Source organism: Atheta coriaria, unplaced genomic scaffold, assembly GCF_025399875.1.
Source record: "Atheta coriaria isolate IRGN ID8LTWV9N9 unplaced genomic scaffold, Caltech_Dcor_3.1 hic_scaffold_6_pilon, whole genome shotgun sequence".
Taxonomy (NCBI): Eukaryota; Metazoa; Arthropoda; class Insecta; order Coleoptera; family Staphylinidae; genus Dalotia; species Dalotia coriaria.
In genome coordinates, this window is record NW_027045448.1 from 4136921 (window position 1) to 4160933 (window position 24013).

A 24013-nucleotide genomic window follows, 5' to 3' on the forward strand; every position below is an offset into this window, starting at 1 on the left:
AAATAACTCAAAACTTGTCGCAATTATCTTCTTTCCCTACTTCTGCAATATGTTTTGTTATCTTAAAAGTAATTTATTAATTTTATTAATTAGTTTCATGTAAATCATTCGCTTTAAAAGTTAAGTGACAAGACTTAAACATTTACATGTGGCATGGTTTTCAAATCTATATTATATAAGATTAAAATAAATATCACCGCATTCGGTGCTTTATCCGAACTGCAACAGCAACTAGGTACGTAAATAAAAGTGAGTGAGTAAAGAAATTATCACATTCCACACGTTGCTATTGCATTGACGTCACTTGTTTTGAAAACAATAGTTTTACTTTAAAATTACTTGTAAAATTTATTTATTAAAAACTAAAGTCTTATAACGATATCATCAGACTAACTACTCCTATACTACTACTAGTGTAATATTTCTATATTACTGCTATATTATTGCTATACTACTGCTACTACTTCTATGTCCTATACAATACAGTGGAATCCCGGTAATTTGACAATCACTTTGAAGGGCAGTGTCGGATGAGCGAATTTGTCGGATTATAGAAAACTGCCTAAGACCCCTTACAGTCCGGAATTTTTTTCAAATATTTAAGTGATATCTGCTTAAGTGATATGCTGATGATAAAAATGTTTTGCTGATAATGATTTTTATAATAAGATTCATTATTTCTTAAGGAATACTTGCTTAAATTTACAATGCCAATATAAACAGCAAAATGTGATTTTATTCCAAGAAATAAAGATTCTATATCTGCAGGTAAACAAACTTATCTCTTGTGAACTCACTACCACCGACAAGCAATATTTAACGCGAAAACGTGCATCGTAGTGTCATCTAACCGACTATCTAGTAACGGCAGGTTTAAATTCAAAACACATCTTATCAAATATGCAACAAAGATGATATGGCATTTTATTCAGTCGCGAATATCTCGTAAACTAAATGAGATAATTAGTATCGCATCGCAGCGACTTAATCTACGGACTATTCTCTATAAGATAGGATCGTTAAAAAGGGAAATCTGAGAGATGAAATTTTAATTCTTAAGAAAAAATTGCCAAGGGGGGGTCCTTGATACATTTTTTCGACGATTTTTGATAATTAATATCTCTTAAAATAAAAGAGATCGCAACCAATAAATTGCTGATTACAAAAGATTGGAAAATTCTCTATCAGATAAAATATAAAATAATTATATTTCGAACAGAAAAAGGTCAAAAATTGCCACTAAAAGTACTAAAAAGTGACATTTTACAATTTTATTCAATCGCGAATATCTCGTAAACTAAAAGAGATAAATAAGATCTGATCGCAGCGTATTAATCTACGGATAATGCTTGATAAATTATTTCCACGATTTTTGACTGTGAATATCTTCTAAACAAAAAGAACGTTAATATAGTAGGTTCAGAAAATATTCAGAATCAAATGGCTTGTGGCATCTTTGTTACCTTTGTTTCTTTTTGGTGTCGTTTCATTAATTTTGAAATAACACCGATTATAAAGAAGTTTTCACTTTAAAAATATTATAGTGTAGGGGTGTCTGGCTGGGATTGGAACCTTAATAAGTGTCTAGTAATGAGCCGCGTATGTTAAAATAATGTTACGAATAAAATATTCAAAAATGGAGTTTGCTAAAATAACGAATTTGACATCATAATTGGTACATCTTTGTTGGTTGTTAACTGCCAAAGGAACCAAGATTGGGTACACACAAAGAAACATTTTCATTTTTCCTAAAATGACAAAAGTCTGGCCGTCATGGGCTCTTAGACTATAACGAATGTCCGACTCATAAATTTGAACGCAATATACGAGTATAATAGAATAGGAAACTTACCAATTACTGGAATTTAAGACACAGCGAGCACTGTAAATTAAATTTCATAAGATATAATTATAAATATGTATTATATTTACACATTCCAAAAAAATAAATAATATGTGTTGTTCAGTTAAAAGATACCTACCCAAGATGGATCATCCTAATTCATCAACATGACGGCGATATGCATCCCATTCATATAGCAACCGATGCCGAAGACAACCCACAATGGAACATGTGAAGCAAAGATTTTGTAACTTGTAATATGCACATAGACGCGTAAAAAATCAGGCAAACAGAAGAGCGAGAGACGCGTCTAAATCAACCAGAGATCGGCATTGAACTAGCATCAATATACACAAAATACCGAATATGCACACGACCGCTCCTGATAAGATAGACTGATGTGAAGCGAGAAGTCAGCGCAACAATAGCACGCAGTTTTGTTGCTCGAATTGCAATAGGCACTATACTTGAGATTCAAACCAAACTGGAATGTACTGAATGCAACACGCTCATATATGTTGTACCCAGCTGAGTGAGGCGAAAGGAGATGGCTACAATAACACACGGGAATCTTGTGCGTGGCGTTTCAAACGGCGAATGCGATATAAAAGTTGTTTATACACAAACGCAGATAACTGCATTGTGTTCAACACTATTCTCGGGTCCACGATTCCGGATAAATACAAAAATAAGCAGAATGAATCAATTTTATATTTAAGTGCATCGTAGCGGCATCTGTGAATGATACAGATCGAAGTTTCGGAATTAAAATATTGAAAAATTAAAATTCGAATTCTGTAATTTCAATTTCTTAAATTGGAAAATTGCCCTATTTTACTTGAAATATTTAAGTTTTTAGTTGACTAAGCCACAATTCCATCATAAATATATAGAACTAGCATTCAAATTCATAACAAAACACAAGATATAGATTTTTTTTAATTGGCACTATTGAAAATTTACTTCAATAAACCAAATTTGGAACACATTTTGGGACATTCACCAGCCCCTTCTATTTCAAATTTTATATATCTATTACATAAATAAGATTTTACGATAGTTGCACTATTTAACAATCCGGATTAACATATACAGATATCCATTTCAGCTCAACTTATTACCTCTTATATCACAGAAGAAAACTGAAGAATTTACAGTGTTCAGATGTTTCAATATTGTTTGATTGATCTATTAATTAGTTAAAGCATAATCTAGCTAGAAAAATTACTCAGCTTAAAACTCAATTTTGAGCAACTTCTTCTTCTACGCCAACGAAAACGAATGCTAAAGTTAAATCACAAATAAATCCACTCCACCTTGCTTCCTAGTTTGCTTGCTCGCATCTCCCATCAGCGTCCTATGCGAGCAACTTGCAATCCACGCACGCCGCCAAAAGAACGCTTCAATCAACCGATAAAATGCTTTCCAAACTCGAGCGTGGCTTATCCGGCAGCATTGGCCCGCCCAGATAACTGATCGGGTTAGCGAAGCGTCGCTGTTGCGGATTTAAGAAGAGCGGGCGTAGATTTCCTCTTTATATTTATCCATCACTAAAAGTAACAACAAGGTGTATTTTACAATATGCCAATGACACCAATATGTAACTTACCTTTTTCAGGATTCGTAGTTGGCCTTCTTTGAAAGAGTTTCTTTAGTACCTATTATTAAATTGTAAAATTTGTAATTGGCGTTGATTATTTGATATGTTAGTGCAGGCCCAAAATATTAGATTATTACCCAATCAATCTATGTTAAAATTAATATTACATACCAATACCACCACTACCAGAACTTATTAGAACATAATATATAAATATAATTTGTTAAATTAGTGATTCTTCCACCTCTGTTGCTTCCCCGTTTTCTTCAATGATCAATGTCGGTTGAGGATCGACCACCACCGCCACCCGTTTGTGTGCTCTCGGGTGTTTTGTACGAAGACGTGTAGATGGAAGCGATGGTGGTTTTTGCACCTAGTGATTCCAACAATTGTTAAACAGATGTATTTTTCAAAAATTACCCATGCTTTCATGCCAAATGCTAAATGTGAGTGTTGGTTACATATATATTTATTAGTTAGTATTGTATGGACAAATTCCTTGACACACATGCGGATATATTAATTATTATTTACTCATGCAATGATTCCGTACTAGACATGTTCGATAGTGTAACTTCGCTAATACTACTCAGCGTCGCCATCTTAGCTAACCCATTCGCATTGCTTTCGCATTGACATACACTTACTGGCTTGCTCTCCTTGCTGTCTGTATCGTCATCATCTGACGTGTGAACCTCTTCTTCCTCTTCTTCAGTAACCGCTACTAAGAGTTCCTTGCTTTCTATGGGTTCCATTTCGAGTTCGTTGCCTTCACCAAATCGAATGCGTTTATCTTTGCCATTCTTCCCGCTTGGTGTCGTTGGTGTTTCGGGTTTTTCTTTTTCTGGCGTTCCGGGGACCATGTCCTTCAAACTTGGGACGCTTCCATTGTTGTTGCCATTATTTAGTTTGATCGAGAGTTTACCATTGAGCAATGGTTTAATTGTTGTATCATTCGACTATTAATACAAAAAATAATTAAAAATTTCATATTAACTTCTTGTAGTTTATGATTACTGTTACCTCAATATTAAGTTGCGCTGGTTCTTGCATTTTAAGTGCTTGTTCCTTTGACCAAAAAATACTGGCGTCCGTCTCTAGTTCCTTCCGTCTTTTATATTGTTTGTTGTTGCGCCACACCTCATAATACGAGCAAATAATAACCAAAACAAATAAAGTAGCCAGAACTATTACAACTACTTCTGTATGGTTTTGTTCTTGTACTTCTGCGGCGTGGTAGTGAGATTTATAAAGAACACGTTGTGGTGCATCTTCAACCCAAGTCTTATCTTTTCCCTGCATAACATTTATAATCACTTATATTAAATTATTGACACAATGAAAGTTGAAATTTTACCTGACTTATGTTTAAATTTGTAGGCCCAGCTGGAATTTTATGCATTACATCAAAGTGTGCGCTGCATTGGGCACTCCTGACACCATGTGGATTTGACACATTCACTTTCTCCGCCCCCGCCTTTGTAAACAACATGTACTCCTCTAATGGCTTCATTGCATACTTGTTAATTTCAATAAATATGTCTGCAAACAAATGTCTACATTATCATTTCATCCGTTTTGTGATTATGACATGTGTACTCACTCGACAAACAACCCCCATATCCTTTGTAAATAGCAAATCGCGGATCCTGTGTGTTGTGCCCGCCGATTTGTACTTCATTGGCGCCCTTCTCGGGAATGGGGATGAATGTTTGCGCAGGGATCTGCACCATCGGGATGACCTCTCTATCGACGAGCAGTTCGGACTCGTTTGCTTCTCGTTTGTAATATACCGAATGTCTGGCGCCGTTGATAAAAGTTTTCTTGCTCACGATGGAACCGTACACGGCACCCTCGCGATCTTCTTGGAAAATCAGATGTCCTTCTGGCGTCAAACCAACCAAGAGGTAATAACTACGACTGGAACGCAAACAAAACATTGTAAGAAAATAAAGTAAGACAAATATTTCTTGTTACGTACTAGTTTTCGGTATGTAGCAGTAACAATACTGTATTTTTCTGTCGATTATCCATACTGGAAAAAGCGAGCTGTACTTTGACCGACTCCACGGTCCCGTTGAGGTAATAATCCCGCCACAAATTCGACTCTCCGCTGAAATCAGCGCCTTTTTCATCCGAACAAAAGTCGCCGTAGTAGCTCGTGTGCTCGCAGTCGCATCGATGTTCCTGATTACGAAAATCCTCAATGCAAATGCCATCGTTTTTGCACGGCACCGCATCGCACTTCATGTCGCAATGCTTAATGACGCCCAAAGTTTTATCGGATTTTTTCACTTTTGTGGGCAGATCTATTAGAGTTTGACCTATTAACAACCCGCGCAGGCATCCCACATAGCCGGGCAGGTTGGGCAACGTATTCGAAACGCGCAGAAGGGTTCCCGGATCGTAACCGCCGAGGTTCAGTTGAAAGTATTCGGTTGGGGGTGCTGGTGGTCGTTGGGGAGCCAAAACCTCTGGGAATGATTGGAATGTTGTCGCAAATTAGCTTACAGGGGGTTTTAACGCATCCAAAATTTAAATTTATACCAAATACTAAACACTGTTTTACCTTTTTCCGGATTTATCCACGGCTTGTGCGAATATTCGTCATGTAATAGAACGCCAACATTCAGGGTAGTGTTTTTGTCATTCACGTGCAGCGTGACATTAAATTCATTCCTCTCGATTGCGATCTGCACTGAAGTGCTCGTATTCAGTTCGGCATATTCCACCGTTAAATTCTTAATTTCATTGCCATAGTTGAACATATAAACGACTTTGGTTCCGTTCTCTAAATACAGCTGGACGAAATTGTTCAGATGGTCATTGGCGTAGAGAATGAGCGAAGTTTTATCGTACGTTCGCAAATTAATGAGCACCAAATCCTCGAATATTTCGCGCAGAACAAAGTTTTCGTCGAGTACCTCAGCACCCAAGTAGCTCTGCTTCAAATATGACTCGGGATGTGTGAATGTGATGGCGTTCGTGTTAATGTCTACAAAACAATTTAAAAGTGGGTTAGCGCCGTGTGGTAATAAAAGTTTACGTGGGTGCTATTACTGGTTTCGCAGTAGATTCCTTTGTACGCCCAACGATTCGGGCAGATGCACTCGAACGTGCTCCAAAGTTCCTTGCATTGGGCGCCATTTTTGCACGGATTGGGCACGCATGACGGCTTGCAATCTTTGATAATTTCACTAAGATGCACGCTCATGTAGGCATAAATATCAAGGATTTCTTCGTTTACCACTAACCCACGGAAACAACCGATTAAGCCTTGAGAAATCGATGATTTTGGATGAAGAAAATCGCTAAACAACATAATATATTAAATTAATTAACCTATAAATTCAATATGGAGGTTACTTACGGTGCTCCTCCAATGAACATTGACCCTTCAAATGGACCAAACTCTTCTTCTGGTTTTAAATCAACCATGCGGTAGTCTTCGTTTATCATTACACGCACATGATATTTATTGTAATCGATCCAAAGTTTGTGCCATTCCCCACCGTTGAGTTTCCTTCCGGAAATAATAACAATCTCCTTTGAAACACCGGTGTTTAATGTGAAATTAAAAGTTAACTGGAAGTCTGAAATGTTACAACGTAAATTACCAAGTGGAATAACGTCATATCATTAATGAATTACCGCTTGTCAATGCAACCATAAAACTCGGGTAGTTTGGTCGTATAGGTGGCTGGTACAATAAAATTGCCTTCTTTCCAGTTGTCCGGAATGAAAATGCCAAATCGCCTTTGCGCCAGCCGGGCACTTCGATGTATGATTGACTGGTCGTGAACGTAACGACGTACCTTTGAGTGTCTGCAAGCACACAGGCGTATAAATGCCACGCGGAGAGCTATTGCCCGAGGACGGATTTAGAAGGGACAGACCGGAATTGCGAAGGCATTGGTGCGCGTTTATACGCGAAGTTCAAATAGTCGATAGTTTGATAGTCGCCTCAAGTTCTAGTTTTACCTAGTTCTCAAGTTGCCGAAGGGAAACTTACTTGTTTCGACGCACTCTAATGGTCCGAGCGTAATCCGACCGAGCGCGTCCTCAGGTAGATTCGACTGCTGTAGGAAGACCATCTCGGTGATGCCCAGACTGTTGCCTAGCGTGTAATACCCATCATCCGAGTTCCATTTGTTATCCTCGACGTCATCACAATTGCACCATTGTGACGGATTTTCACATCTTTGACTCACTGAACACGGACATGTCCCTCTGTTCACGACAGAAACAATAATTCAAAATTTAATATTATTTATGTGCTTACAAACCTTTTGACATCACCGATGAAGTCTACCGTTTGATTGGCAGAACTAATGAACCACGTGGCCGAGTGCAGTTCCAACGGCGCTTTCAGACAATCGTACTTAATGTATTGGCTGCAGTTGAGCGAATGCGAGACTAATTCCTGCAGCATGTCGGCTGTAAACTCCCTGTACTTGATACTAAAGCTAAAGTCCTTCTCCGACGGCGAGCGAACGTCGATCTGACTTGGCAGATTGTGCTCGACGATCGTCTTGGTGGAATCCTCCAAGCTTTGGAACTCGCAACGCACGTGGGCGGGTGGAAACCGACCGTTACCGTCGATATCAATCAGATAGACATCAGGCTTGGTATAACCTGCGCACAAGGGCAGACAATGAAATCCACGTTAAAGAATTAGTCTCAGAATCGAAGAAAAAAAGATGTCAGATTGATGACCGAATCTTACCGAGCAAGGCGAGCTCCTCGCAGGTTTTACGATATTTTGCAAAATGACAGTTTTTGCCACGGTAGCCTGTGTTGGTGCAGTCACAGATCAAACGGTCCTCTTTCACAGAGCACTTTCCGCCATGCTCGCACGTGTTCGGCCGCTTGCACGGATCAATGAAGCGGCAATCGTCCAAAGTCACTTCCCCAACGACACGTTCCGTCTGTAGCACCGAGCGTGGCTCTACACGCTGACCATTAACTTCGATATCACGCATGCAACCAACAACTCCCGCATTTGTTCGGGACCCACTGCCAATTTTAATTTTGTCACCTTTCGAAAAATGAAGGTCTCCAATACTCTGCTGCTTGTATCGATTATCAACCGCTAAATAAATTTCTTCATCTTCGTATTTTAATGTTAACGTATGCCAAATCCCGCGTGTTTTCTTCACACTGATCAAATGAGTTGTATTTTTAGTAGAATCTGTTAATTCGAAGCGTACTTCATCATTGACAACCCGCACTTCCCAATAGAGACCTGTTTGGGCCTCACTGGATGCCAAAACGCTTAAATTACTGCTACTTTTAAACTCGAAGATGAGCGATAACGAATCTGTTAATTCATTCGGCCACCAAATATGCGACGACGTAAATGGATACGTAATCGGCATCACTTCAACGTCGTCTTCGATGTATTCAGGCCGCAGGATGCCGATGTAATGCACTTTGGGATTGGCCTTCTTGAGTTCGTAAATTATGGACACGTCGTTGTAGAACACGTACTTGAAGCAGCCGGCAAAGTTATTCTTGGAAAGCAGGCCCTTCTTTTTTTGCAACTCCGGTCCGCCCCCAATGTAAATCTCAGGATCGATGTACAGCAATGAATTGCCAGTTAGATCCAATGTTACCTTCTCCTCATTGAGCACCAAGTGCACTCGATCGTACTCGTGAAAAATCGTCAAATTATTCCATTCGCTGAAGTTAGCCGCTACCCCAAGCACAGTGCTCATCGGTCCGTCGCCAAAGTCCACTTCGATGTACACGGAATTGTTGTAGATGGAGGCGGCGAGGTAGTGATCGATACCCCGATCTCCTCCACTGGCGTAAAACAACGCCGAATCATCAAACTGGGTTTTGAAGAGCATGGAAAACCGATTCATCGCTGAGTGGACGCGATCTTTCCAGTCGTACACTCGATACGAAACGTAGGACGAGCCTCGGAGGGTTAACACCGTTGCAGCTGCAAGAAACAACAACCGCATGGAAAAGATCCCGAGAAGGTGATAAATGAGTGCCGTGAAAGGGGTTTAATTAAAAGCGCGGAGATAAAGTTAAATTAATTACTGTAAATGTCGCAGTACTCGCCCTCGTACTGCGTGCCAAAGCAGTCGCACGTGAGGCTGTTGTAGTGATTTATGCAGCGTGAGCCCAGGAAGCACAGGTTGTCGTAGGAGCTGCACTTGTTCGTGCAACCCTCTTGAACGTTTTCGTGTTTCGTCGCTATTAACGGGCTGATTGGTAAAAGATCAGACGCTGACTTTCCTGTGCTAAGAATCACGTCCTTGATGCATCCGACAAAAGATTCGATAATGTATTTCACACCATGCAGTCTCTCCTCAGAAGATAAACCTTTTAAATAACTCATATCAACAGAAAACAAAAATAAAATTTAGATAATATCACCTCCAATCAAAATAACTGAGGTAACATTTGCAGGTACTCCATAATTGTGTTCTTTATCCAAGCCCTTCAGATCTGTCTCACTCTTGAGGTCATCAACAGTAGCAGTCAGGCGGGCAGAATGCACGTCGATACGAACCTGCAATAGAAAAGTTAATCGTTCGATGATAATCTCTCCGCTGGTGAAAGAAAATTTGTCTTACAGTGACGGAATGCCATTCGTCTCGATTTAACCCTCTTCCCACTGTCAACGCAGTGGAATGCTTGCCGTAAACGTGCACGACCTTCAATTGTCCCTGCTGTACAATGATGTATAAAGCATAAGGTTGAAGAGCAACCCCAGAAGGAACCTTCACGTTGTGATACACCAACAGGCCATGCGGAAGACGAGTTCTGAACTGGAATGAAATCTGTCGACACAATCTGAAAGTCAATTAATTTACAATCGTGGTCCCAATGAGAAAGTCGATTGAAAACCTCAGTTGGAAGGTCTGGATGATGTCGCCGTCAATCTGAATAAAAGTATTCGACTGTGCGAACATGAATGTGTTCTGGTGTCCGGTTTCTTGAAACGTCAGTTGTGGTCCCCGGTCCTTCCAAGGCACCGGGTTGCCTTTCAGAAGTTTGCCTATGAATTGATCACGGTATTCATAAATGTTTGCCCGAAACGACAAGAGTGGTGACAGTGTTTACCGTTCGGGCTGATGCAGCGCTTGTAGCATTGCATTTCGGTGTCGAAGCGGTTCTTGTCGTTGCCGGCGCACCCGCCCCATACGAACATCTCGCAACGCTTCTTCTCCGGCACGTAGGCCCATTTGTAAATGTTGCGGTTGCATGGGCCCTTGTCGGGCGGGCCGGGACATCGCTGCGCCTCGCTCGACTCGCCGCCGCCGCTTTTGCTCGCCGCTTCGATCGCGCCGCATGCGATTATTAATAGTGTCACGGTAAACTGTACGTCTGCAAACATACGCAGGGCGTCTCTGTGTCAATACGCGTTATGTACAATGGATATTTGGCCGCCGTCATCCACCCGTTGTAAGCCTGCATGCAGCTAAGTAGATCGGCAAACAGCAGCGGGTGTTGAGAGAAACAAATATGCGCTATTGTTAATGTTAATGCAAAGATGGAAAACTAGTGAATTGAAACAACACACCCACTTTATTGGCGGTGTGTGCGTTATAAATTTAACTAAAACAAATTTACTTATTCACATTATTGATTAATCAAATTATTTCAGTTTGCTTTTAATAAGACCAAGAACAGTACTTCGGTAACAACTAAATTTGATAGTTTAAAGTGAATTGATGTAGAATTTATATAAACAAACATAATTAATATTAATATAAACCTGTGCGTAAGCAGTTGCCAGTTAAACTAATATGTGATTTAGATTTGTTCAAAGCTAAACGCCAGCGTTTATTGTCGGAGATGGAAATTTATTGCGTCAATGCATAATGATAACAATGAGCAAATTTAGTGGCCAATAAAATATTTAAAATTGCGACTATTCCGAACATCAATTTGCGAATTTTTATTGTAGTTTCCCGATTTGGTCTATGGCTGCATCGAAATAAATAAAACAGACTTTCCTAGCTATTATTTTACAAGCGATAAAACACTTTTAAAGAATCATTTATTTTTATTTTTGCCTAAAGCGACTGCACAAATTAGAGAATCATGACCTTCACATTGCACATTGCTTTGAATGCTGCGGAATATCGCTCAAATAGTTTTCAATTACAATTATGTTTCAATAACCGCATGATTCACATAATTGAGTTCTGGTAAGTCAATTTTATTGTGTTTAAATGTCACAGTTTAATTTTTGGCAGTGGAAATTTAAGTAGATTTAAGTATCTAATCATGATGTAATCCTTTATAATAAAACAATTAAATTCTAATTCAAGTGATTACCATTTGCTAATAAAATTGTTTTATCATAAGTGCATAATATGTTTTTATTAATAAAAATCTTATCAATGCAAACAATAATCAATAATGTTCAAATGCTTTTGCAAAGTTTGCTAGTTTGTAATTTTAATTAATAAATGAATACTTATGTAAACATATAGCTATGAATATTATTTGGTGTTGATACAATCGTGTAAATTTAATTATCACCTGTGTCAACACGCAACATTGCAATAATCGAGAGCATATTGTTTCAATGACTTGGCTTTCGAACTTAATTACACTAAAAATCCATGTGTTGTATTGTATTATCGCTGCGAGTTGGTTTATTTAACGAAATTTATTAGTTGCAGGTTAGTAGGAGTTCTGTTCACACATTTAAGTTATGAGGTGTTGAATAACGTGAATTAGATTGAGGCTGGTTGCGTCAAAAGCAAAAGTTAACATTCGTTAAGATTCGCACTTTTTGTTGTCATATTTAACACGTTATTTGCTATTGGATAATATGTGTTTGTTTAGGCTTTAGAACATTTTTCAGTAACTCTTCTTACTTAAATGTTTCAAGTTCAGATAAAATTCTAGTAACTAATTCTAGTTTTATTACCTAATGGGTATAATCATAATCATACTTGAATGCTATACTGTTTTTAAATAGCCTCGGAAAAATATGAAAAATACTTTAAAATGTCCTGTAAAGTGAGTGAGTTTTAAAACATTTGATTAGGCTTTATGGATAATATAAATCTTCTTTTGGTAAAAATAGCAGAAGTTGACAAGCTTTGGAAAGTTTTTTCGCCTTTTTGACCCATTTGAAAAGCAATTTACAAGTAATATCCGGAAACCGTACACAAAAATAAACTATGAGATAATTATTGGCGATATGATTACGTTTTCACTTTTAACATTTGATATTACGGAATTTATAGCATTGCTCCCATATTAATAGTATTTAAATGCAGCGATGCTGATTAAAGGCTACTTTTTATTATGTGTTAACATTAATTTAACATCTTAAATGTCTTAAATGAACTCCACGTGCGATTGTTCTTAAGCGGTGCGACTGACGCAACATAATCATATAAGATCCAGCCAGACATCACGTGAATCGAATAATCACCTGGCTAAGTTATAGTGTTGTTGTAGTGTTGCACGTATAACAAACACATTAAAGTCTACAACTACGCATTGCTGATATTGCATATAAGCTTAGCTTTTTCTATGTTAAGGTCATTGTCTAATCGGCGCTGAACAAATGTATAACCAGCGAGTTTCTGGTATTAACCTGTTAAGCAGCACTCTTATATTCTAATCATATTAGTATTAGTATTACGAGTATAATGTTTATAATTGCATAATATTAAATGAACTGTGTTAATTAGACACTTTTATTCTTTAGTGAATATTATTATAAAACCAATCGTTTTTTTTTTCGAATATTTAATGTCATGTCTCTTTTAAAATATGTGATTTATTGTTATACACATAAAAAATCAATACTTGTCTGGTGTAAACATTAAAAACCAGGTGTTAACCACAATTATATTGTTGCGAAACAAATTACAAATACTCTAAATGACTAATTGAATGTAAAACTGATCATTTTCGATTACCAGAAATAAAATCATATATGTATGTTATTACTGCCACGATTTGCATTATTTGTTTTTCAATTGCAACATTTGATTGTTTTATTAAAACGAATGAAAATTATTGAAAACAATCCAGTCTCAAAATTGGAATTGAATTTCGTAGCTGTCTATCGCTTGATAAATTTCGTATTTTGCATTGTGATTTGTTTATTTATTTTCGAATGATAACTAAAACTAAATAAATAGACGATTTTTTATCTTTCGATTGTTTTTAAACTCGATACTCAACACATGTGATGTGGCTTTAATTCGTCAATAATTTTATCACTCCACATTGCGTTCCGACCACCTTGCCAATAATTGTAATACTCAGTCAATGCAGGCAGTTATTTCTGCAATAATGCATTTATACATATTATCGGATTATTTTACAGCCTCAAATGGTTGACTGGCAGATGAACAAGGCTCGCTGAATGCAGAATGTCATGTCTGAATTGTCGAATAATCAAATTATTAAAATTCGTGATTGACTAACAAATATTGTCAATAATCATATAAATTACAATTAATACATAAAATATCGAATTTTATTCATTTCATTGGCATAATAAATATGTTAATTAGGTATAATAAAATTGATTCCATTGTATTATTATACTCTAGATAAAGTTTTTTCTTTAGTTGTGAAAACATTGTCTCGAAAACTACATGCAACATATCCGTACTTTGCACTCGCATCATCTCTCACTGGCGCGCCTCGCGCATTAAAATTAATTTAAACAATTCGAATCTAGCCTTACCCTTAATCTTAACGGAAGTGCGTGACGTCATTGTGCTCCAACTTCGCTGCAAGCGACGACGATAAATATTCCTTGCAACCAATGTTTGTACGTCTTTCACACCGATTCAACACATTATTAGACAAGAGGACGGATGATGGCACATCACACGATCACCATGCACACGAAACCGCAGATGCCTAATGGTCCGTTGATGAAGACGGCCGGCGTCGACGTGATGGCGAATTGGCCACTTATTCGATTAGAACTCGTCCGCCGTCTGTCTCTCATCAGCCGGCAACGCGCACTTCATGAGACATCCATTATATTGTTATTATAATTTATAGCGATTCACCTTATCCCGACGTATCCTGCGCCTGCCCGCCCAAAAGTTGCGCGCAAACCGAGCGCGCGTTTTCGACTCGAACTTTTCAATGCCGCACGTTAACTTTTGATGTCATCGCGCGCGCGAGTAATTTATACGTGTGCTCACACCTGAAACGAGGAAATTTACGCTTTTCTAATATTCAGTCAGATAAACACATCAAATAAAAGCGCGTGCTCTTGAATTTTCAAGATCGCCAAAAATTTCCGTTGAAAAATCACACAATTTTCACAATGATATTAAATTTTAAATATTTTACCGGTGACCAAAAATAAATTTAAATATTTATCGTTCGGTTTGTTTTATTGTTATTCTTATAACGTGTATTGTATATTTTTGTTATTACTATCTCGTTTGATGTTATTGTGCAGCAACGTTCAGCGTAAACAATATTGTTATATTACACGAGTTTTTTTATGAATACTGATGGGTACAATTTGTGCTAACAGCACAATTCGTCACAGTTTTCACGACCGTTGGTACAAGCCACATGCTAATACAATTTTCGAATGTTTATACGTCGCGAACCGAATTAAACTACAGCGCGATGTGCCCGTGAGAGCGGTTGCACGACGACTTGAAACGTGCGCGGAGTTCTTATCACGAGTGGCTGAGCAGACCACTTAAGTCGCGGGAATTTTTTCGAGTGTGTTTAAAGTTCAGCGTGCGCGATTCTAAGTGCGATTGCACTTGCCGTCCTAGACTTGTACACATGCACATGTGTATGTCGGGTTGCCTACAACAAGATTTATGTTAAGAGAAACTTTAAAACTCTTTAAAGTTTAAAAGAGTTTTTATCTGTAGTTTGAAATCATTTTAGAATATATGTCAGTATCATATTATGAGCGAGGTTGTAAATAAATTATGCAGACGAGTACTTTAAGATCAAATTCGGGAAGTTCGCGGAGTTTGCCGCGAAGAAGGAGCTAGTTTCATCCCAAAGTTAGCCAAACATATTTGTTCACGTTGTGTGGTGTAACTTTCCCATTTGCTAAACGCGACCGTCACTCACTGGCACATTAACTTAGCGAAATGGTGCACTCGCGCAGTAAAATGAGTATATTATGCGTGGGTGCATGCGTGATAAAACATAATATATGTCAAGCGAATGCACAGATTGCATTTTCATTCGAATATCTTAATTATTTTCTCATCACTAGTAAACAGAGTCATAATTGTAATAAATTTGCTGTTTCAAAGAAAAGGAAGTTGGACAATTTAATGAAAATTCAACAAAGTAACTAAAGATTTAGTTATTACTGTGAAAATGTGTGCAATGTGATGGATATCTTGTTTTATATACTCCCATATTGTAAAATACAGTTTTCTGTATCATATCTTTTCAACTCTAGGTATTTTATGTAATATAATAGATAAACGAGCGTGATAATATAGTTTAGATGATCTTTTCATATTCTTACCTTTCTGATGCCCTTTGTTTGTGAAAAAAACGGCTTTTACTTTTTATTTTACGTGAAATAAACCAAAAAATCATGAAAAAACTGAATGTCAACACTCTGGGCCGTTATTTTTGGTTTAATTGTTAAACATTTTATTTGAAAGTCTTTTAAATATGTCAAATACATGATATATTGTTAATTATTATATTAATATTATGAATATCCACATTCACATTTATTATAATCGATTGTAATAATAATAAGTAAAAAGAAAGAAACCCACATGAAATGAAAACATTTTGAATCGACCTAAAGTGAAAACGCATGGCAAACATGTTTATTCAACTATATGACAACGCTTGAATTAATATATTCATTATGTTTACAATTGATTTAGTTAATCTGGTTCTTTACTTAAGGTCAATCAAAGATGACTTTGTAAATCAATGTGTCAACTATACGTTATCGATTTACACATTACACAAATGCAAATGTTTGAATATTGTATCTGTAGTTAGACCGCTTCGAACTAATTTCGTTTTGCATCGCAAACGATTTATTGGTATAAATTGCAAATTGAATAACCACGAGAGTATATGAATCAATAAGTGTCGGTTACTGTGTTGCCATTGTTTCCATTATTTATCCCACTTGGCTGTTTCGGTATTTATTCTCGGAGAAAGCAACTCAAACTTACTTCGTAAATGTTTCCTCTTATTCTTATATTTAAAGTAGTATATTATGTGTTTATGCATGTAGCAATCAATTCTGTGTTTCAATTCATCATGATCAATATTTCTTTGATTCTTTGATTCCGTTGGTTGCTCTTGTCCGGTTGCGGATTTTCTCCAAATGGTAGTAGTTGTTTCTGTTTCATCGATGATTATTACGGCTATTTTACAATTCTACGAACATCTATACACTTTTCGAAATGCAAAACACCACTTGGTTGGCGCGGCCGCAGAGTCAATTAGCCGACGCCAATTAGTGGTCGAAATTCGCATTGCTTACTTAATGAGAGACAGGGGGATGCGAAGTCTGGAAGTGTAACAGATAGCTAAGTGGAGGTGTTGGGAACGCTGGAAATATGTCCGCGCGTGCATGTATCGGCGTGTTGTGCTGCTAATTCGGAATGCCTTCGGTAAGAAGGGTTGACAGTCAAGGAGGAGGAGGCAGCGGAAGGTGGCGGATGCAAAGATATTCCAATTTGAATGCGGGACCGACACGGGAAACGAGTTCTGACGTGACGCGAGTGTACCCGGAGATACGTCGCGATAACGCGAATGCAAATATTCAGGATGGCAGTGAACGCAGACCCATGACGCTCTGAAGGGAGGACGAAGGAAGGTAGCAGTGGCGGCTAGGGTATATGTGCACGCGAGAAGGTTTTGGTTTACATACACTTGCTAATACGTCATATGAAATGAGATGTTGGGATACGGATAACCAGGGGGATTAATAGAAATATGTTGTAATGATTGGATATTTCTAATCGGCGGCAAACCACTTGACCGCCTCGCTAACTGTAAATCATGCTGAAGTCACTCGGATCTAAATGTTGTTGCTAGTTATTTGATTGTTTGCAAACGTAGTTCTGCTAGTGCTTTCGATGTCGCTTGCTGCTCGATATTTTTAAATTGGGGATGGTTGGCTCGAGAAGGATGGAGCTTCTAACAGTTAGCAGACTGTTTACTGACGGTTGCGGCGTCCCGCTGTAACAACAAAAAACAAGCATACAATTAGTTATCATCTAACTTTTTCCAGTTAAACTTTCGCATTTAATGTGTCCAACAACGCGCATAGAAGTTTATTCTTAACCGAATGCGCAGCGGATCCTATTCTTGTAAATTGCGCTTGACATGTTGAATATATGCCGAGACATTTTTGACCCAGAAGCTTAACAAGCTGTGCGCTGAACGCCCGCTGCATGCATGCGAAATGTAAAATAGGAATATGCAACGGAGCGTGTTTAATATTTCACGTCCGGTTTTAAAATGAAGTCTCTTGTTGAGATGAAGTGGGTGTACTGATGTCGGAAGAATGCCGCACGGCCCGTGTTCGAGAAGTGCGAACCAACAAAATATGGCGTCGTTCAGGAAATTCAAAAAATGTGCAGACGTAGGTGTAATGCGAGATAAAATCCATCGTGTTTCCATATCGATACCCAACTTTATAGGAAAATAAAATATTTTCCAACATTTACCACTCTTCCTTGGTCGTCCGTTTCGATTTTCTGTTTCTTTTTGCTTTTATCTCAAATATTGGCAAACGATATCACATAGATACGCGTTCACCTTTCCGGGATATAGAAAAATATGTTTGCCTTAGATTAACTTTTGCTAGCAAGTGAAAAATGTATAAAATTGAATATTTTCCTCTTCAAAATAAATTTTATTAATATTGCCGGCATCTTCTCCCGAATGTGCAATTTTACGCAATGCAATTTTGTTGCGACATCCATGCGTATTTCCTTTGTTGGTGTCGATGAACGAAAATCGTCAACGTGCGTTTCATAAAAAACCTAAGAATGGCGATTTATCGCCGATAACGACTCCCCAGATAAGATTTTTACCTTTTTCTTCATTGTTTCGGTCACCATCCGGAACTTCGATGCAGTCTCTTATGTGCAGGATGGAAAGAAAACTCGTAGGTTGTCGTGTAAGTCGTAAAAAACGACCAGAAAGACTGACGGAGAGCATTTGATGCGGATATCCGGCAGGTTTGACCGGTCTGGTAAGACTGACGTGACAATTTTCCGGCTACGGACATAACCCACATCGCGTCCAAACCCGCACATCCCGTTTAAATGCCGACGAATTGGATGGATTGCGATGAAGTTGTTAACATGAACGAATAGTTCCTCGGCACGTCACTTAAATCAATTTATTTCCACGCTTTAAACTAAAAAGTTTCTCGAATTTCTTGAAGTAAAAACTTCAACAATATAATATAAAATATAAAAGCAAATGTTTTGAGTTTTAAATTTAAATATTGTGACAGCGTATAGAAAATTATTCATTCGGCAAAAGTAATAACTTTTAATTACTTCTTCACGGCGAGTTAAATTGAGCAGTAAAATTTTAGATGGAGGCGCGAGCGTTCGACGAATCGGAACGAAACGAAATAATTGTAATGAATCAGCACTTCGCTCGGTTTGGAAGCATTTGGTGAGAAAATCGCGGGCTCATTTCCGTCTAATACCGAGCGGCTAGGGGGAGACGCATTTGAATTTCTTATTCGATTTCTTAGCGCGTTTCCGCTTACGCGCCACGTTCGCCGACTACTCAATTATTCGCGTGGAATAAATTATTCGATCTCGTCTCATTATTCATTTCAAAGCGCACAAATTCGTAAATAATAATAAGACCTATTTGTATCAAACAAAATACAAACAAAATCATTTTTTACTTTAAATTAATTGAAAACACTTTTAATTTCCATAAAAAGTCCTTATTTTAGTAGAATTTTTAAAGACTACAAAAATAAAGAAAAGTTTTCAACTACTTTGTTATACCTGTTTGTGTCGCAATCTCAACACGAGTGGATGTTACATTTTACTTGGATTTTTTATTTATCCATGTGAAGAAAAACAGGGCAATGAAAACTTGAAAAGAAAACTAAAACTATATGTGCTATTCATATCTGAGCAGGGTTGTAACTTTACTGAACGGCATCATTGCGAGTTGCGGTGACGACGCAAGAGGCAAAAAGACGTAAAGAAAGTTTTCGTGGCTTGCTCGGAACGTTTCTTCGAATCCTATACGGAAGTCGCGCACTTAAAAATGCATTAAAGGCCGGGCGCAATAAATTTTCTATTAAGAGTGTGCGGATTGTGAAAAATAAACATTTTTTTATTCAATCATCAATCATTTGTTATTTAGAATCAAAATTTTATTGTCATGTTTTATCACACGGAGAAAATAAAAACCAATTGCAAATTAAGTTGGCCGAGTGAAAATTTTAGATTCAGAAAGAATAAAAGTACGTATTTGAATGTAGTAATGATTACGTCTTTAAATTGTCGCATCCAAATGCCAAAACCATTCGGGAAACGCCGTTAGTTATGAGTACGGTTTGAGTACGACATCGACGATCGTTTCGTGTCGTTGTATCAACAAATGGATTCGTAACAGTCGCAACGTATGCGTGAATATATCAGTACGTGTCCCAAAGGGTGCGGGTGTGTGTACAAAAGCGGATGCCGATGGTGATTCTCGTTGTTTCAATGGAAAATGCAAATTGTTATCGCGTCACTTTGCATTCCGCGTTCGGGAGAAGCGGTGGCGGTCTCGGCGTCGCACATTCCGTCACGAGATCATGAATATTCAATGCAAATAAAACGCGGAAGACTCTCGCCAAACTCTAATTCTCTAATACATACCCCAAATGCTACTGAAATGATGCTATGCTGGTTGAAGCCGCATGGCAAACGGTTGCAATGTATCCCGTCGCGCAAACAAAAGCGAAAAAGCATCAAGCGCGTAAAACAAAAGTCAAAACCAACAGCGAGCCCGCAGTGAACAGAGATCGAAAGCCTTGGATGGCGCGAGAGCTTTTGTCCCGGTCATTATACGCACCCCGAACGAGCGAATCTATAGTCATTTCATTCGCTTTATTTATCTTTTGTGGCGAAACCTGGCGGCATCCGTAAAATATGCGCGCCCGGAAATGAAGGCTACCGCATTAAAAATGTAATGACCAAGAAGCATAAAAAATAAAATATTTGCGCTTCGAGCAACTCGTAAAATTTTACATGTTATGCATTAATTTATAATATTATTTTCAGCTTCAGATATTCTTCGCTCGTAGTAAAATCCTGAATGGAAATGCAAGAAAAACACAACACTGGGCAAAAATCAACAATAAATTTCGTCGCTAATCCGGAAAAATACAGCCGTCACTCGTTTTTTCCCGTGTTGATTTTTTGTTGCTCGTTGTAGTTGTGTGTTTTTTTACGCGTTCGTAGAAAAGGGTCGTATATCGATCCCGGCCGCGCTGCTCTATGCTCTCCCGATTCTGTTCGCGCGTTATTGCTTCCGCGTTGGCATTGTCGTCCGGCACCAGTTTTCCGCATGCGAGCTTTCCACCCCGCTCGCGTCTTATTAAAATAATTGCATTAGCGCGCGCGGCGTGCGAAAAGAGAAAAAGGAAGCTGACGTTTTTACGCGAAATTAATCATCATCTGCGCTCGAGCCGGGCTTTCTTCGTCGGGAATCTAACGAGGAAAATACCGAAGTTGGCGCGCATCGACTCTACCCCACAGTGCATGCCCGGCTGAGAAAGAATAATTGACGCCCATGCCTGTCGTTGTGTGCTATGCAACGACCTGCAAAGTGGGCTGCATAACTGGCAGACGCGCAACGTCGGCATAACCTTTCTTTTTCATTTGCGTTTTTTGCGCGTTTCTCTCTGCTATTGCAATTCGCATTCCATCAACATCACGGCGATCAACGAGTATTATTATTATTATTACTTTCAAAGCATTTAAGGCATGTTGTTATACGTTTTTTTCTGGTTTTTCTTCGGTTTTGCCCCAATAGTTGAGAATAAAAGCCAAGTGGAAATTGCCGAGCGCGTAATTGTAATAATTGGAGGCGCCATGAGCAGAAATATCGCATTTGTGCAAAAACGAAGAATATAAAAGTAGAAATCTTCGATTTATCTGCGCACTGAAGAGACCGAGTGGAAATTTTCCAGCCAAACTGCAGAAGAAACTGGAAAACGATAATTGCGGCTAGTGGCTTCTATTTAATTGAAACGTTCAAAAGTTTTATGATCTTTAAGTGCCCGCCACATGCCCGGAGGCGGCGACTTCATTAAAGACATTACGATTACAATTAGTTAATTTCGAAGTCATTTCCCTGGAAAAGAAAAACCTAAAACGAAAATGTCTCTGCGTATGCACATGTCAAGGCAATTTGCGTAACTTAACCTAACTTATAAGCTAGTAAAAAGCTTCGTGTGTAGGCATGCACATAAAACGGTAATTTCGAACCAAACACCCATCCGTAGGAGATAAAACGAGAACGTAAAACGTGTTCGACTATTACCTTTACCTTTCGTCGGTTTCGCGCCCTTCGCTTTGCACTTCTTCGTGATCTGCCTGTTCTGCTCGCAGGAAGGGTCGCTGTTGGGCTTCAGCTTGTCGTTCCGCGTCATCTGGCTCTGCGCATTGCAATCGCCCCAAGCGCCCTTCTCGTATCGGCATGCTGGAAAATCGGACAAGCAGAAAAGCATTGTGTTATATCATTCGTCAGAGGCAGAGACAATCGCACCAGCTACAAGGCAATGGCGGACATTACATCAGCATGCGGTAACAGGGGTGTGTGTCAGTGTCAATATGGGATGGCAGATATCTCTTACACGACATGACGGACAACATTCACACAAATTCTCAGTCAATCGCATTCAATCATCAAAGTAAATTCAAACGTACACAGAAATTCCTTAAACAAATTTGTAAATTTCTGTTGAAATTTTAATTCATTACGTTGGCGTGTAGTATAATTGATTGTAATCCCACAAGGAGATCCCCTATTTGAGCTTCAGTCCGAAGATATAATTCCCGTTTGAGGAACACGGCGGACATGTTGCACGCCGAGCACGCCAGAAACAGGAGCGCACCGAACACAAGAAACATGAGACCCTGGGCGGCGGCATATGCCTTGCCCTGTTTCCTTTCATTAAGCGTTGATATCAATGATCGGCGAATGTTTGACGGCATTAATAATGCCGGGGCGTAAATATTTGCGCTCGGTATAATGCGAGAGCAGCAGCGTCGAATTCTGTGCGGCGCTATTGTTTGTCTGGCGAACGGGGTATTCACGTGTTTTGCCCGGCACAAGTAAATTAGCTGCCAAGGCAATACCAGATAATAACGGTTTAGTTCCAAAGCTGATTAGTTCAATATCTCGCTGGAAATCTTAAAATCCATGTTAAATTCTCTGCCTACATGCACTTTGAGTTGCCTAACGCTGAGTTTATATTTATACGCTAACTTGAAATGCAATTGCAAGGCAACTTAAAAGTTTGGTTAAGTGTATTGCATTCCAGCCGATTGAACGCATTGGAAAACACCTTAAATATAAACACACGCATTAAACTTTGCGTTACTGTTGAATGTTTCAAAAGTACCGAATAACGACCAACTCGAAACTCGTGTATCCATCCGTTAATTCATTAACACAATGAGCGTAATGTGTATTACGCTAAGCCAAGTAACGAATAACCATTTTACATTCGCTCGGCAAACAAACATTCCACTTGCGAAAACTTTCGAACGCCAGCAATTATTTTCTCATATTACACACATATCCGCAAACACTACTTGCTTGCAACTTTAGTCTTGGCTTCGTTTTCTACAAATTTGTATACAAATACAGCCGTTTCATTCGAATTTGAATATTGCACTTAGTTTCGCGTCGTGTCGTCCTTCGTGTGCCCGTATTGTTGTGCAGAAATAAATTCGCCTTTAAGTCTTCGCAAGCAGTACGCCGCTTGTCGGTGAACTATGTAATTTATTTTAAACCACCGTGGCGCGCTTCTTCTCGTGTTTCTTCCACTTTTAAATACCAAGTTGTTCTTCTAATTCCTCGTTATGTACGCTTTTCCGGATTGCAATCGTCCGCGCGCGGGCCTTATCTTCCAGCATGGCGCAAAGTTTGTCAGACACAAATTGGATTTTAGTTTTAATTGCTTTAATTAAATATTAAGGCAACAACCTCGAGCCATTAACCTCCAACTAGTTAAATATTAACTGGTGCAACGTTTAAATCACTTTGAACTGGTAGATTATGGTTGAAAAAAGTTTAATATTATATCAATATCTCATCTTTGATAAACCCACAGGAGCATTATAGACATCTGTGGTGTTCGGTGGGACTTTACGGCTGGTTATGCCTTAGTTTATGCGGTCATAAACAACCGAAATATCAATATCCTTCGTCCGATTTCGCCCAAAATATGTACATTCGTTCCTTTTACTATTGAAACCCTTGATACTTTACATCTCGACTTGGCGACGTATCGTCACTCGTTCGGAGGGTTCTCCCGGCTTGGGGTTTTGACGAAAAGCGCATTTCCGCGGCGCATTTTTATGCCCATTTTGTCGAATTTAAAA

The 24013-nt window shown here is 38.6% G+C and overlaps 2 protein-coding genes across 5 annotated transcripts in view; both read right to left on the reverse strand.

The window, feature by feature from the left end:
• Positions 1–2820: 2820 nt before the first annotated feature.
• Positions 2821–15081, reverse strand: LOC135793849 (axotactin-like). Of its 2 annotated transcripts, XM_065304961.1 has the most exons (20): positions 14131–15081; positions 10524–10787; positions 10308–10458; positions 10034–10253; positions 9834–9969; positions 9495–9779; positions 8170–9390; positions 7730–8078; positions 7456–7673; positions 7095–7268; positions 6814–7036; positions 6504–6754; positions 6013–6438; positions 5425–5917; positions 5047–5363; positions 4801–4985; positions 4467–4739; positions 4091–4402; positions 3453–3501; positions 2821–3393 (listed from the first exon to the last, which is right to left on the reverse strand). In XM_065304961.1, the coding sequence occupies exons 1-20, from the start codon at positions 14159–14161 to the stop codon at positions 3350–3352; spliced, it is 5622 nt and encodes a 1873-aa protein (XP_065161033.1). In that variant the 5' UTR covers positions 14162–15081; the 3' UTR covers positions 2821–3349. The 2 variants fall into 2 exon arrangements, with proteins under 2 accessions (XP_065161033.1, XP_065161032.1); XM_065304960.1 differs by lacking the exons at positions 2821–3393; positions 3453–3501 and adding an exon at positions 3589–3816 and having other exon boundaries at positions 14131–15080.
• Positions 15082–16019: 938 nt separating this feature from the next.
• The window catches only part of LOC135793847 (uncharacterized), a 48477-nt gene continuing 40483 nt past the window's right edge, over positions 16020–24013 (reverse strand). For 2 of the 3 annotated variants that reach the window (XM_065304957.1, XM_065304956.1), the window contains exons 4-5: positions 21945–22103; positions 16020–17606 (exon numbers count right to left, since the gene is read on the reverse strand). In XM_065304957.1, the coding sequence (XP_065161029.1) occupies positions 17584–17606; positions 21945–22103 (182 nt within the window). In that variant the 3' untranslated portion in view covers positions 16020–17583. The remainder of the gene's footprint in view (positions 17607–21944; positions 22104–24013) is intronic. The other variant, XM_065304958.1, reaches the window with a different exon arrangement.